Raw genomic sequence first — 15,755 nt, forward strand, 5'->3', positions numbered from 1 at the left:
CTTCTCCAGCATTTAAAGTCTTTCACAATTGGATTCCAGATTGTCTTCCCCAGTGATTATACATGACTTCCTTTCCACCCAAACAAGCCCAATTTGCTTTCCCCTGTACCCAACATTCTATCTCCCCTCTACAGCTGTCCCTTTGCACCTCCCTCTTCACCTGTGCCCATCTTCAAGGCCCAGTTCATTTCCCTACAGGGAATTCTCTCTCTCTGTGTCTCTCTCTCTCTGTGTGTCTCTCTCTGTCTCTTTCTCTCTCCCTCTCTCTCTCTCTCTCTCTCTCTCTCTCTCTCTGTCTCTCTCTGTGTATTTTGTGTATAGTTATCCATTCCACATCCTGAGGGTTAGGGGCATGGAGCCCCTGTGATCTGCGTAAAAATTTTTGGCGTTCCCTTCATACTAGAGAAGAAGTCTGAATTACCATGGCATCAACATCAAAAGATAAAATATGTTGATATTATGCAAAAACATATGTTTTATGCATTTTTGAGTTTCTAAACTTTTTCTGTGTCATCTGCTGGCCTTTGCATAGCATCTGTGGCTTCCGTAAAAATTCCTCCAAAATCTCCATTTAATTTCTTATGCTGATCCTCGATATATCGAAACCACAAAGGGGAAAGTCGCAATGTGGAAGGGATAACTATATATCCCGTATTTACTCCCCTGTGAATCTGCTGGATTCCCCCAGTAGATAATAAGCTCCTTAAAGGCAGAGAACTGTCTCACTATCAGAGAGCAGGTACTTAATAAATGTTTGTTTATCGATTGATTACCTATAGTGCATAATCTATCTAGCCATACAATGTAATAGATAGAATAATAGAAATTTGGTCCATCTAAGAATAATGAAGTCTTAGTGAATTGGCATAGTACCTAGCAAAAGTCTGACATAAGTAAATTGGAAGCTTGTTCATTTTCAATGGGCATCAATGATGTCTGCACAGAAAATTAGGATGTTTATGTTTCCTACCAAAGCACTTCTAACGTTAGTGGCTTGTAAGCATCTCTTACTACCATTAGCCAATTTTGTTCAGTCTCCTGTGGTTGGCACATACCTGAGGCTGCTCCACTTGCCCCGAAACAGTTTTCTGAGGTTCATGTTCCCAACAGATTCTCATTTCCCTCACTTTCCTTCATTTCAACAAACTTTTGTTTTCCTTAGTTTCTTCACTTCCAGTGAAATAAATGCCTGTGCTCACTTCTGTTGTTAGTTGGTTTGTCTTCATGCATGTCTTTTGCCTCTCTGCAAAACGAAGGGCTTGAATTAGTTGTCTTCTGGGGTTCCTTCTGACTGTAGCGCTGGGATCCCATGATCCTGTGCCTATGTTTATTTCAATGACACTTTGACCTTAGCCTGATTTACCTATTCAGTAACAAAATTCCTCGTATTACTTCAGAAGTCAATTATTCTTTTAGGACGGAGACTTATGCTTCAGTAACTCCTCATTTATCTAGCAGTCTCAACTATTTGGGGGTTTAGGCAAAATCAGGTAGGCTTCTGAACAGTCAGAGCAGACGTTACAACAGGAGGAAACTTCAGCCTTTTGCTTACAGCCTATTTACTTTTACTTTAGACAAAATCTGAATAGGTGTGGTTATTCAGTTTCTCTGCCTCAGCAGAAAGAAGCAGGAAGTTAGAGGGATGAGCATGCAGCTGCCAGCCAGTCTCCCTTAGCTGATGGCCTCCTGTGAGGAAGGACAGAGATCCAGGGACTGGAGAAGCATCAACTCCAGGAAGCTCCACATCTGCGGAGCTCCTGGAGTCGCTCCAGGATCCTTGGGACTGATGAGGATGATGCTGACGTCTGAACGCTTTTGTCTCTCTCTGTAGGAATTGGTGGTGGCATCATTCATCAGCATGAGCTGATACATGGCAGTTCTTTTTGTGCTGCTGAGCTTGGACACCTCGTGGTATCTTTGGATGGACCTGATTGTTCATGTGGAAATCATGGGTGCATTGAGGCCTATGCCTCTGGGATGGCCTTACAAAGAGAAGCTAAGAAACTACACGATGGTACGGTGGCTTCTGCTGAATAGTAACATAAGGCTTTTGCATACAAAGTTGTTCAAATTATATAAATCAAATAGGAAAATATAGCACTGTAATTTTCTTTTCTTTTACCCTTAACTTATATATAAGATCTAGCACATTGGTCCAAATACAGCCCACCCCTCAATATAGACCTTACCCTAAAAATATGATCTCTCTAGGGAAAAAACAGGTATATAATGGAAAATGTTTACCACATAAAAACACCAACCAATTTGGGAGAAATCCAATTTTTCTAAAAGTAAATGTTTCATATTTATGGAGTGGGACCTAGCACTTCATATTTTCTGACCATACCTGCCACAGTCCCTGAACTCCTGATGTCTGCCCCAGAATGACAGAAACAACAATCATCTCTGGCATTTCTATAGTGCCTGCTACGTTACAACAATCGATCCTCTCAACAATCCTGAGAGGTAGGCTTTGTCATTATCCTTATTTTACAGTTGAGGAAACTGAGGTAAACGCGTTAAGTGACGTGCCCAGAGGCACATAGCTAGGGAGTGTCTGAGGCCAGATTGGAACTCCGGTCTTCCTGACTCCAGGCCCAGCGCTCTATCCGCTGCACCAACCAGTTGTGGGCTTTCTTTAAGGAGGCCAGTACAGAGGGGTTACTCTCATTGGCCCCTCTTCACCCCTCCTCTCTCACTCTACCACAGGATCATCCCATCCAGATTAAATGTAAAAATTGCACTTTATCAAGAGCCCTGAGATGCTGAGGACTTATACTTTATGAGAGAAATGTTTTGACAGCTCTCCCTTCCCTCTAATAGCCTTTGCACCTGACAGTGGCCTTCTGATTATAGGGGAGGGGAGAAGGATATATCCAGAAATGAATGTGATAAAACAACAAAAGGCATCAATAAAACTACAGTTTTAAAAGAGATAACAAACTGGATACTTGAGGATGATGGTGCCATTAACAGAGGGGAAAAAAAGAGTCAAGTTTAAGTGGAAAAATGACAAATTCAGTCTTCAGCATTACTATGGATTTATTAATGCTGTATATGTTTAATATCTCTCTCTCCTTCCCCCTCTCCCCCCATCGCTCTCCCAACTCTCCCCCACCCCTCTTTTTTGTCTCTCCCCAAATAGAAGACCTTCTCTTAGTGGAAGGAATGTCAATGAAAAAAGAAGAAACTGTTGGTGCTCTTCATCTCATTCAGGCAGCTAAGCTGGGCAACGCAAAAGCTGCTAGTATTCTTAGAACAGGTAAGAGGCTACCATCTTCTTGGGACAGATCTTCAAAACGATGCTGCAGAAATGAATAGTTTTGGAAAGTTATGCACGGTTTTGAAATTCAAGTATTATCTTTAAGAAATAGCCAGTTTTGGTTCTGTGACCATCTTAGTTGAATTTCCCGCATATTTTTGCTGTTTCTTGGCTATGATTTATTTTTGTTTCTCAAATTACCTCGTGATTTTACCTTTGCACAGTTCTTAGTTCTGCTATTTTTGGTCTCTTATAGCAGGGACAGCTTTGGGCCTTGGTGTTGTGAATATCCTTCACACAATGAATCCTTCACTTGTGATCCTTTCTGGAGTCCTAGCGAGTCATTACATCAACACTGTTAAGGACGTGATCCGACAGCAAGCCTTGTTCTCGGTTCAAACCGTAGATGTTGTTCTTTCAGACTTGGTGGATCCTGCCTTGCTCGGTGCTGCGAGTATGGTGTTAGATTACACCACACGCCGAGTGCAGTAACGGACTTGGAGATGTGGAATTGAAGAAAGTTCTTAAAATGTTTGTCTTTTTAAAGTAAAATTTTAAATGCATCTTCTTAGCTATAAGTAGTTTTGACATAGAAATGCGCACTTTTGTTTCTTTGTTTGGCCTTCTGTTTCATGCCTACATTGACTGTCAATATATTTATAGAGCTAGACCTCAGAGTATTTAGAAACCAGTCACCTCTCTGTGCCAAAGAAAACAGCCTAATAGATTGGGACGTATTTTTACATCATAGTCCATAATATGTCTTTTTTTAAAAAAAGTTCCATATCTTGATATTGTGGCATAGATGTAGATAACTCACTGCTTTTCAGGCCTGCTATCCTCGTATACGTTAGCAAAATACAGTCTTGCTTAAGTCTTAAGCAATTCTGAATCAACAAATCTTTAAGATCTACATGATTTGCCTTCTGATATTTTTTCATTTTGTTTTTCAATCACATGCATTTATTTTCTCTCCTTTGCCCTCATGTAAAAGGAAAAAAGAAAAAAAAAAACAAAATCCTTGTAAGAAATATGTGTAGTTAAGCAAAACAAATTTATTTTGAGTAACTTTTTTCTTTTGCTAATTTTTAACATCATCAATTATTAATGGTTTATTTATGTTGTATTTTTAAATGAAATGAAGTTTCAAGGAACATGGCAAATGTCAGTTTGTGTGATTGTGAGAGTTAATTGTATATGAAGAGCATTAGTTAAATAAGTTCTGAAGGGAAAACAGCCTCGGCCTTCCTAGTTCACAGTGGGCACGACCGACCAAGAGAGGCTGCTCAGCCTGAGGATTCAGTCCTGATTCGTCCCAGTTTTTGGACTTCTTTACCTCTGTGTCAGGGTGGAGTCATGTCAAGTAAATGGAAATGCAGCCATCAGATTATATAATTTTGTGAAATCATGACCGTCAGTGGCTCATTTAAGCCGCAACTTTAGTCGTTGAAACTTGAAGTGTAACAAAGCAACAAAAGAAATCAGGTCTAATCTAAGTGCATCTGTGTGATGGTACTTACATTTCAACAGCACTTTGAAATCAGATTCAAATATGAGTAAGAATCAGTCTTATTCCATGGCTTTAGATCTGTGTATTGAAGTTGGTTGAAATGGATAGATATCAATGAAAAATTTTGCTAAACAAACTTCCCTTGCATAACATCCCCCACACACTAGATTGCATCAGTTTGGGGGCTCCTTACTTTTGTCGCACTTGGAATATAATGGTATCTTTACTTGGAAAAACAGTTATCTCACTTTAACATCAGAGATATATCTGTACAAGAGGTAAATAATTTAGTGAACTAGACAATCTCCAGATCAATGGCAAGGTTTTAAAATGCATTGTGATTGTCTTATGGTCGATTCACCTTCCTGATCATGTTTTATTAGATCGACATTCCCTGGGTATACACCAGCTAGGCAATAAGGAGACGTGGCCCGCGAGCATTCTGGGTGTCAAGTCAAAGTAACCGTGACTACACATAATTGAGAATTAATTCTCTCTCAGTTAACTGTGCAAACTGCCTAAGAAGCCACTTTGCTGTCTTAGCCCTATATGTACTTACATACACGGAGAGAGTCTGAGAACCTTCAGTCAGGCATTTTAGATGACTATGTTAAAGAGCTATAGCAACCATGTCTTCATTTCTTTAGGAGTAGCCAAAAATAATCGTAAGAATAGCCACTGCGACCCAGAGCTTGAGGATGCCAACTTACGAGGGGCCAGGACTGTATAGGGAGAGTTGTTTGCAACTTGGCTTGAAATGGCTTTTCATACTCCCTATTCCAAAGTCTATAGAAAATAAACATATAAACATATACCATCATATCAAAAGAATAGGTAATATTCCAGTACAGTCTTTCTGAGGTAGAATGACTGGGAGCATTTTCTTTAAAAAAGTTAAATTAGGTCAATGTGTATATGTTACAACTAAATTTAATTAACAGGTTCATGAATCAGAGTTTGGATTGGTTTAATCCCTAAGCTCTGTTGATAGAGCAGTCAGTCAATAGACATTTGTTACTAAGTACCCGTGCACAGAGAGCCTGGCGCTAGGCACCAGGAAGATAGAAAGTCCAGGTCAAACACAATACTGGCTCATAGTGGGACAGGACAAACATACTTATAATAATAAATGTATTAGAAAATTACAAAACAAAGTGTGGTGGGAATGCGGGCTGATGAATTTAATGAGTGAAATGAAAGCATTTGACTTAAGATTACTGATGGTTTTTCTTCAAAACAGAACATCTAGGTTGAAACAAATGATTGATTTGAAGGGTTAGAAACTTAACTGTGATTCATAAATCCAGTAATGTTTCCCTCTTGTGGAAATCAGCCAGTTTTTAAGTATAACATGTACATAAAAACAGGTATTTTCATTTTATCAGTTCTCTTTTTTGTAAGTGCAAATTTTTGTCAAATTATGTTTATTTCAAGTTTAGGAAAACGTTAGTGTATCTAAACCTGTCAGTTCTATGTTTTCTGTGCTAAATGTAGATAATCTGTCACCTTTAGACTTGTTGTTTTTTTGTATTTAATGTAATACCTATTTGGGTGATCTTAGCAAAATGGTACCTTGCGAAATCATGAAGTCCTATTTTTATGACATTCCATGGTGACTCTGTCCTGGGAATGAAGACCCAGCAGCGACACCATTTGTGCAAAATATGAACAATCTATACCTGCTGCATACACCAAATGATTAGGTCTCATTTAGTCAATCAAGCATTTATTAAGTGCTTATTATGTGCCAAATATAATTGACAGTCAAGAAAGACTGGATTCAAAAGTGATTCTGACTAGTGCTCATATGCGTATATGTACATTAATTGTGATCATTTTAATTTATTCTTAAATCCATTATTTAAAAATATCTGTACAATGCGTTTAATTTATTTTAATATTACCATTTCTGTTTTAATGGGCTGACCTAAATTCTAAATAAATGACATTCTTTATATGTAGTCCCTGCCTCATTCCTGTTTCCTTCTTCATTTTTTTCCCTCAAGCAAAAAGTCTTTTCCAACCCAGTATCCATAGTGATTTAGGTTTTACATTTGTCATATAGTAATCTTTTGAATGTTATTTCTGTAAAACTAATTATTTCTTGAAGTATTTCTTGATGTGTTGTTTTAAAAAAAGTATCAAAGAGAAGGCATCATTTTTGGTCTGATATTTTGTCCAAGATCAGTTTAAAAAATCCTAACATCATAAAGTATGCCAGAAATATTTATTTTGAAACTACATCATTTTATTATTCAGTATTATTGAATTATTATTATAATTCAATATTGTCATTATATTATTATTCAATACTATGAAATTGAAGGGGCTCAGGTACTTACTTGTATCAGTTTACTTGTCTTTGCTGTTTATTTTGATTATTCAACATACATACCCACTCATTTAATTAATCCAGTACCTATTATTGTGTAGAGGGAAGGGGAGGGAAGGGATTAAGCATTTATACATTTATACCATGCTAAGGCTTTTACAAATGTTGTCTCGTTGATCCTCACCACAACCCTGGGATGTAGGTGCTATTATTAATTCCCATTTTACTGAGGCAAATAGAGGTTAAGTAACTTGCCCAGAGTTCCACAAATGACCGAGGCCTCCTCTCTATCCATTGTGCCATCAGCTGCAGAGGCTGGATCGTTCCTGATTCATTTCAGGTATGGGTTGCACCAACTGGCCAATGAACTCAAAACTTTCCAACTTAAAAATTCTGTGAAAATAACTCGGTGAGCTGTGGAGAGAGACTGAGACAGGAAGACCAATCAGAAAGGCACCGCAGTAATCTAGGGAAGAGGTATGATTAGGTAGCTAGGTGGTGTGGTGGATAGGGCACCGGGCCTGGAGTCAAGAAGACCTGAGTTCAAATGTGACCTTAGGCACTTATTAGCTATGTGACCCTGGCCAAGTCGTTTAAGCCTGTTTGCCTCAGTTGCCTCATCTGTAAAATATGCTGGAGAAGGAAATAGCAAACCTCCTGCGTCTTTGCCAAGAAAACCCCCCAAAAAGGTCACAAAGACTGAAAAACAACAATGGACAACCTGAGCTGAGGAGGCCGTTTGAGTGATGGAGAGAAGAGGCACGGAGGTAAAACCGATGTGAGTTGGCAAATGATTAGATATATAGGATAAAGAAGAGTGAGGAGTAAAGGGGAATTCCACGGTTGTAAATTTGGACGACCAGGACAGTGGTAACCCTTGACAGAGACAGGGAGCTCAGAAAAGTGTTGGATTTGGAGGGAAAGATGAGTCCTTTTTTTTGAATAAGTTGAACTGGAGATATCTGTGTGACATCCAGCTCAAAATTCCCAATAGGCAGTGGGTGATTTTAAGAGAGAGAGAGACTAGGACTGGACATAGGTGTTGTGCACATAAAGATGATCATCTGCCAGAAGAGGATTAAATCTGTGGGAGAGCTGATGAAGTCACCAAGAAAACAGGGCCACCAGGAGAGCCTCAGGGCATGCTCACAGCGGACAGGTGAGCCAGCGAGGAGGAGGAGAGGCCAGACAGGGAGAAGAAGTAAGATCTGTATCACAAAAAACCCAGGAAGGAGAGGGTGATCGGCAATGTCAAACGGTGGTGGTCCCAACAAGGACCACAAGAGGGAAGAGCCCTTGCTAACATGCATTTGCATCTAGGATAATTGCTTACATCCGTCTAATCATTCCATTTCCTTCCTCAATAGATTATTTCCATTTCTTACCCCTCCTGCTTTTATTTCCTGATGCTTGTTTCTTGTTGCAGTGTCAAAAAGGTTTTACTGACTTACTCCTGAGAAGGGATGAAAAAAAGCACCTCCCCCACCCCTTTTTGAAGTTGGGGGCTGTGGATGTGGAACATGGCACACACTGCTTAATTCGGGTGACGTGTTGACTAGCTTTGTGGACTGGCTTTCCCTCCATCTTTGCTGACTGGGCATGGGTTTGGGGATGAATATATTCAGAAACAAAGATGTTATGAAAACAGATCGACTTTCAGATAAAGGGGTGATATGAAATATCCCTGAGGGGCCCAGTTCTCCCACAGATAGAAATAAAGACCTAAGGAGAGCACCAGATGGAAAAACAATCAAGATTGCCAAAGAGAAAATAGCAGTAAGCTCTTCCATCACCTTCGAGGTCTCTAAGAAGGGCCACACATTCAGTCAAGCCCAAGCTCCAGTAATGGAGGCCTAAAGCAAGAGTATCTGAACCTTAGCCTATATGGGTCAAAGCCAGCCCTCACGAGTCACTGCACAGGGAGATGGGGCAGTGGAAGCCACAGCAAGAGACACAGCTAACTCAACAACAGGACATAAGTGGGGGGCTCAGCCAGAGGCCTGAGACCGGTGCTGTGTCCATCTAATTAAGGCTTATCAGGGAAACAGAAGGGGACAGAAACAACTCCCAGCTAGGGATTACGCAAGGGGTTAGAGACTGGACACGAAAGATGAGAAGGAAACAAGCAGTATGGTTCCAGAATGGCAGAGGCCCCTAGGGGCAGCCAGAGACCAGAGTGGACAGGACCAAGCAGGGCCTACCCATTCCATCTGAGAAGGTAACAGGGCAGAACGTGGTCCCGCCCCAAAACCCCTATCCAGAAACTCAGACTAGAGGGTAAAGAGACGAAAATGCTAAAAACAATGAAGAAATGCTATGGATTAAGAGAAACCCAACAGGCAAACCCTGAAAAAGGGAGTAACCCCTCAACGAGTAGGTGTCAGTACTCAGAAAATAATGGCTTGGCCACAAGGACTTAAGAGTGGCTAGAAGACACAAAGCAAATGATTTTCTAAAATAAAACTAAAATTAAAAGGAGCTCTGGAGAAAAAAAAAAGTGGGAAAAAGAGCTTAGTTTGAGGGAAGTTGGGTGGTGCAGTGGATGGAATGCTGGGCCTGGAGGCAGGAAGATTTGAATTCAAATCCAGCCTTAGACGCTTACAGTAAAACAAGAAAACCATGAAAAACAAGTCAATGACTTGCTAAAGGAGACCCAAAAAAATACTGAAAAAAATATTGAAGGAAATAACACCTTAAAAAATAGACTAACTCAAATGGCAAAAGAGCTCCAAAAAGCCAATGAGGAGAAGAATGCCTTGAAAGGCAGAATTAACCAAATGGAAAAGGAGGTCCAAAAGACCACTGAAGAAAATACTACCTTCAAAATTAGATTGGAGCAAGTGGAAACTAGTGACTTTATGAGAAATCAAGAAATTATAAAACAGCCCCAAAGGAATGAAAAAGTGAAAGACAATGTGAAATATCTCATTGGAAAAACCACTGACCTGGAAAATAGATCCAAGAGAGAGAATTTAAAAATTATTGGACTACCTGAAAGCCATGATCAAAAAAAGAGCCTAGATATCATCTTTCAAGAAATTATCAAGGAGAATTGCCTCGATATTCTAGAGCCAGAGGGTAATATAGAAATTGAAAGAATCCACGGATTGCCTCCTGAAAAAGATCCCAAAAAGAAAACTCCTAGGAATATTGTTGCCAAATTCCAGAGTTCCCAGGTCAACGAGAAAATACTGCAAGCATCCAGAAAGAAACAATTTGAGTATTGTGGAAAAACAATCAGGATAACACAGGATCTAGCAGCTTCTACATTAAGGGACCGAAGGGCTTGGAATACGATATTCTGGAGGTTATTGGAGCTAGGATTAAAACCAAGAATCACCTACCCAGAAAAACTAAGTATCATGCTTCTAGGCAAAATGTGGATTTTCGATAAAATAGAGGACTTTCAAGCTTTCTCAGTGAAAAGACCACAGCTGAATAGAAAATTTGACTTTCAAACACAAGAATCAAGAGAAGCATGAAAAGGTAAACAAGAAAGAGAAATCATAAGGGACTTACTAAAGTTGAACTGTTTTGTTTACATTCCTACATGGAAAGATGATGTGTATGATTCATGATAACTCAGTAGCATAGTAGCTGAAAGGAATATGCATATATATATATGTGTATGTGTGTGTGTGTATGTACATATATACATATGTGTGTCTATGTATGTAGGTATATATGTAGCTATGTGTGTGTGTGTGTGTGTGTGTGTATATATACACACACATATATAGACAGAGGGCACAGGGTGAGTTGAATATGAAGGGATGATATCTAAAAAAATAAAATCAAATTCAGGGATAAGAGAGGAATATATTGAGAGAGGGAGAAAGGGAAAGATAGAATGGGGTAAATTATCTCGTATAAAAGTGGCAAGAAAAAGTGGTTCAGTAGGAAGAGAAGAGGGGGCAGGTGAGGAAGAATGCGTAAATCTTGCTCTCATAGGATTTGACCTGAGGAGGGAATACCATACACATTCAATTGGTTATCTTACCCCACAGGAAAGAAGGAGGAAGAAGATAAAAAAGGGGGGATGATAGAAGGGAGGGCAGATGGGGAGGAGGTAATCAAAAACAAACACTTTCGAAAAGGGACAGGGTCAAGGGAGAAAATTCAATAAAGGGGGATAGGTTAGGAAGGAGCAAAACATAGTTAATCTTTCACAACATGAGTATTGTGGAAGGGTTTTACATAATGATACTCATGTGGCCTATGTTGAATTGCTTGCCTTCTTAGGGAGGGTTGTTGGGGAGGGAAGAGGGGAGAGAATTTGGAACTCAAAGTTTTAAAAACAGACGTTCAAAAACAAACAAAAAAAGTTTTTTCATGCAACTAGGAAATAAGATACACAGGCAATGGGGCATAGAAATTTATCTTGCCCTACAAGAAAAGAGAAAGGGGGATGAAAGGGGAGTGGGGTGACAGAAGGGAGTGCTGACTGGGGAACGGGGCAACCAGAATATACGCCATCTTGGAGTAGGCAGGAGGGTAGAAATGGGGAGAAAATTTGTAATTCAGACTCTTGTGAAAATCAATGCTGAAAACCAAATATATTAAATAAATTAAATAAAAGAAAAAAAATGTCACCAACTAAAATCAAGACAACACATGCAATACCAACCTCACAGGGTTGATACGAAAATTTAATGAGAAAAATGTTAAGATATGTTAAGATAATATATATGTTGTGAACTGAAGTACTGAAATAAATGACTTTTAACTATCATAAAAAATGTAATTGGGAAATAGCTAACAAAACAAATAAAAATTCAATAAAACATAGATAATGTTAAAAAAATAAAAAAATAAATACATACTTGTTCTTTTCCTCTCCCTTAGATTTTTGGGCAATTAAGTGGCACAGTGTATAAAGTGCTATAACTGGAATCAGGAAATCTGAACTTAAATCCAGCCTCATACACTTCCTAGTTGTGTGACCTTGGACAAATCACTTATTTGTTGTCTGTGTCAGTTTCTTCAAGTGTAAAATGGTGATAATATTGATTAGAGAAATGCAAATCAAAACAACTATTAGGTACCACATCTCTCCTCTCAGATTGGCTAACATGACAAAGCAGGACAATTATAAATACTGGAGAAGATGTGGGAAACTTGGAACGCTAATGCATTGTTGGTAGAGTTATGAATGGATCTACACATTTTGGAGAGCAAAATGTGCATACCCTTTGACCCAGCAATACCACTTCTAGGGCTGTATCTCGAAGAGATCATACAAGTGGGAAAAGGACCCATATGCACAAAAATATTTATAGCAGCTCTTTTTGTGGTGGCAAAGAATTGGAAATCAAGGGGATGCTCATCAATTATGGAATGGCTGAACAAGTTGTGGGATATGAATGTAATGGAATACTATTGTGCTACAAGAAATGAGGAGCAGATGGACTTCATAATCTGGAAAGACTTATACGATCTGATGCTGAGTGAGGGGAGCAGAACCAGGAGAACGTTATACATGATTACAGACGCACAGGATCTGTGATGCCTAACTTTGATAGACTTGGCTCTTCTCAGCAATACAAAGTTCTAAGACAGATCCAAAAGACTCATGATGGAAAACGCTATGCACATCCAGAGAAAGAATCATGGAGTCTGAATACAGATTGAGGCAAACTATTCACCCTCTCTTTTATTTTTTTTCTTGGTTTTGTTTCTTCTTTCTTATGGTTTATTCCATTTGGTTATAATTCTTCTTTATGACTTGACTATTGTAAAAATAAGTTTAATGGACTACATGCTATCTGGGGGAGAAAGTTTGTAACTCAAAAATGTGTGGAATGAGTGTTGTAAACTAAAAATAAAAAATAAATTTTAAAAAATGGTGATAATAGTACCTGACTCATAGGGTGGTTGTGAGGATCAAATGAAATATTTATAAAGTGCTTAGCATAAGGTCTTGCACATTCCCTTTTTTTCCCCCTAGAGAAAATAATAACAATCTAGAGGGAAAAAAAGTCAAGATCTCGAGGGAAATAATGAAGAAAGAGGGCAAAAAATGGCCCTTAATAGCACCAGATCTTAAGCCATACCACAAAGCAGTAATCATTCAAACTATTTGCTATAGGTTGAAAAACAGAAAGCTCAGCAGAATCCCTCAGGTAGGCAGATGGCTTCCAAAAGCAACTGGACAGCATCATATTGTTCAATAAAACCACAGACTCAACAAAAACTGCTAGGGAAACTGAAAAACAGCGTAGTGGAATTAAGAGTTAGACTCACAGCTCATACCACACCATGAGCTCCAAAGGGATTCAGCGTGTGTGAGCATACACACACACAAACACACACTCACAGATCCATATAGTTTTTAAAAATTCGAAGGGAAAGGAGGGAGATAACCTTTCAAAGCTATGGAGAGAAAAAGAATACTGACCAAACAAGGGGTGGAAAGGATCACAGGAGAGAAAATGATCAATTCTGATTGGACAAGTTTGAGAATTTTTTTTTGTACAAAGTCATTAGAATTTAGAATATTAGAATAAGGGGGACATTTCCCCCCACGAATTTATCTGATAAAGATTTGATATGGAAGGAATGTAGGGAATTGTTACAAATATGCAAGAATAAGAGCCATTTCCCAATAGATAAATGATCAAAGCATGTGAACAAGTAGGTCTGAAAAGAAAAAAGAGCAAGCTGTCAACAACCGCGTGTAAAAATGCTCCAAGTCATTGAATGGTGCTGCAGATCAAAAGAACTCTGTGGTTCTATGTCACAAACACACACACACACACACACACACACACACACACACACACACACACGACAACTGGCATAGAAATACAATAGACTCAGCAGAGAAACAAGCTGGGACAAGGAAAGAAAAGGGAAGTTTAAGAGGAAAAGTACAGTTGTGGAAGGAATATCACAGCTTTGTAAGATGACTGAAACAGATAACAATTAATAGTGCAGCTGTGGAAAACAGCCTATGGCACCAACAGTATTATTGGTGGACCTGGGATTTGATCCAACCATAGTGGAAACCAATTTGGAATCATGCCCCCAAAGTCATTAAACCGCGAATTCCCTTTCACTCATTGAAATTACTTTCAGGCATCCATCCCAAAGAAATTTAAAGGCAAAGGAGAATTATTCACATGTCCAAAAATAAATACAGCAGCACTTGTAGCAGTGAACTAGAAACAAAGTGGGTGCTCAATTAGTGAACAGCTGAACAAATCATGGCATATTAATGTATTATATCAGGCCTAAGATGACAAAAGAGACATGTACTCAAAGAAACCAGTGAGGATTTGCATGAAACGATGCAGGGCAAAGTGAGCAGAACCAAGACTGTAACCAGAGAGAAGACATTTGGAAACCTCGAGCCCCAAATGGGAAACTTCCTTCTTGCCTCCTCTATGTGTTTTTTTGGGTGTTATTGTTGGGGTTGAAATAGTGCACAGTTTTAAAAATGCAGTATGTCCTGTACAGCTTTGATTAATATATTTCATTTTCCAATTCTCCAATTCAGGAGGATTCTAATTATTTCACATTTCATTCTGGGGGTGCCACAGGGATATTTGAGTCCAGTGTCATCTCCCAAAGTCGGGCTCTTTTCTCCTGGCTTTCCCGTTTCCTGTACAGTCTTCTGATTTCTCCTCTCTTGCAGAACATAGGAGCGTTAAGAAATGCACTAGAAGCCTTCTTGGGAATAAATACCAGAGGGAGAAAAGTACCAACAACAGGGGTCCCACCAGTTCAAAGGCAGATCTGACTGGATCAAAGCAGCTGCTTTCTATTAGGATTATTCACTCTGACTCCAATAGAATACAAGGTCCTTCATGGTAGGGATTATTTTAACTTTGTCTTTGGTTTCTATTTCCAATGCCTAGGAGAGCAGCTGGCATACTATAGTGGGACACTTCATAGATAGACAGATAGATACTCAACGCCCAAATTTTTTTTAAAAAGGTCTGGAGAAATGAGCAAACAAAAAAATGTTCCTAACATAGTGAAGAAATACTACAGGGTAAGAGATTGCCAGTGGCACAGTAGATAGAATGCTGGGCATAGAGTCAGGAAGATTCATCTTCCTGAGTTCAAATCCAGCCTATTTGCCTCAGTTTCCTCATCTGTAAAATGAGGAAGAAATGGCAAACCACTCCAGTGGCTTTGCCAAGAAAATCCCAAACGGAGTCACGAAGAGCTGGACACAACTAAAATGACTCAACAACAAGAGATGACCGGAAGACTCCTGAAGAAGAGACTAGCTCTGCAATAACTGACTGGAGAGGAAGGAAGGCCCAATGGAATAACTGAAATAAGAGAAGAGTGAAAGCAGAGCTCCTATTAAAATACTTGGAAGAAGAATCTGAACACATTGAAAAAGGAGATCAAGGAGACGGAACTCAAAAATTCAGTAACTAGCATTTACATAGTTCTTTAAGGCTTACGAAGTTTACAAATATTATATCATCTTATCCTCGAAGTAACCCCTATTAAGTAGGCAGTATTATTAATCCCCATTTTGTGGATAAGAAAACTGTGGCAAAGTTTAAGTGACTTGCTCAGAATCCCAACAGCTAATAAAAGACTAAGGCTGGACTGGAACTCAGATCTTCCCGGCTCCAGATTTAGTTCTCTAACCACTGTGCCATCTAATACAAGAGAAATAAATCAGTTGG

The 15,755-nt window shown here is 39.1% G+C and overlaps 1 protein-coding gene across 1 annotated transcript in view; it reads left to right on the forward strand.

The window, feature by feature from the left end:
- Nucleotides 1-6,733, forward strand: part of GNE (glucosamine (UDP-N-acetyl)-2-epimerase/N-acetylmannosamine kinase) — a 54,083-nt gene extending 47,350 nt beyond the window's left edge. The window contains exons 10-12 of the mRNA XM_036741579.1: nt 1,832-2,014; nt 3,146-3,262; nt 3,519-6,733. Coding sequence (XP_036597474.1) covers nt 1,832-2,014; nt 3,146-3,262; nt 3,519-3,754 — 536 coding nt within the window. The 3' untranslated portion in view covers nt 3,755-6,733. The remainder of the gene's footprint in view (nt 1-1,831; nt 2,015-3,145; nt 3,263-3,518) is intronic.
- The last annotated feature ends 9,022 nt before the right edge of the window (nt 6,734-15,755 follow it).

The sequence above is a fragment of the Trichosurus vulpecula genome, chromosome 1, assembly GCF_011100635.1.
Source record: "Trichosurus vulpecula isolate mTriVul1 chromosome 1, mTriVul1.pri, whole genome shotgun sequence".
Classification (NCBI taxonomy): domain Eukaryota; kingdom Metazoa; phylum Chordata; class Mammalia; order Diprotodontia; family Phalangeridae; genus Trichosurus; species Trichosurus vulpecula.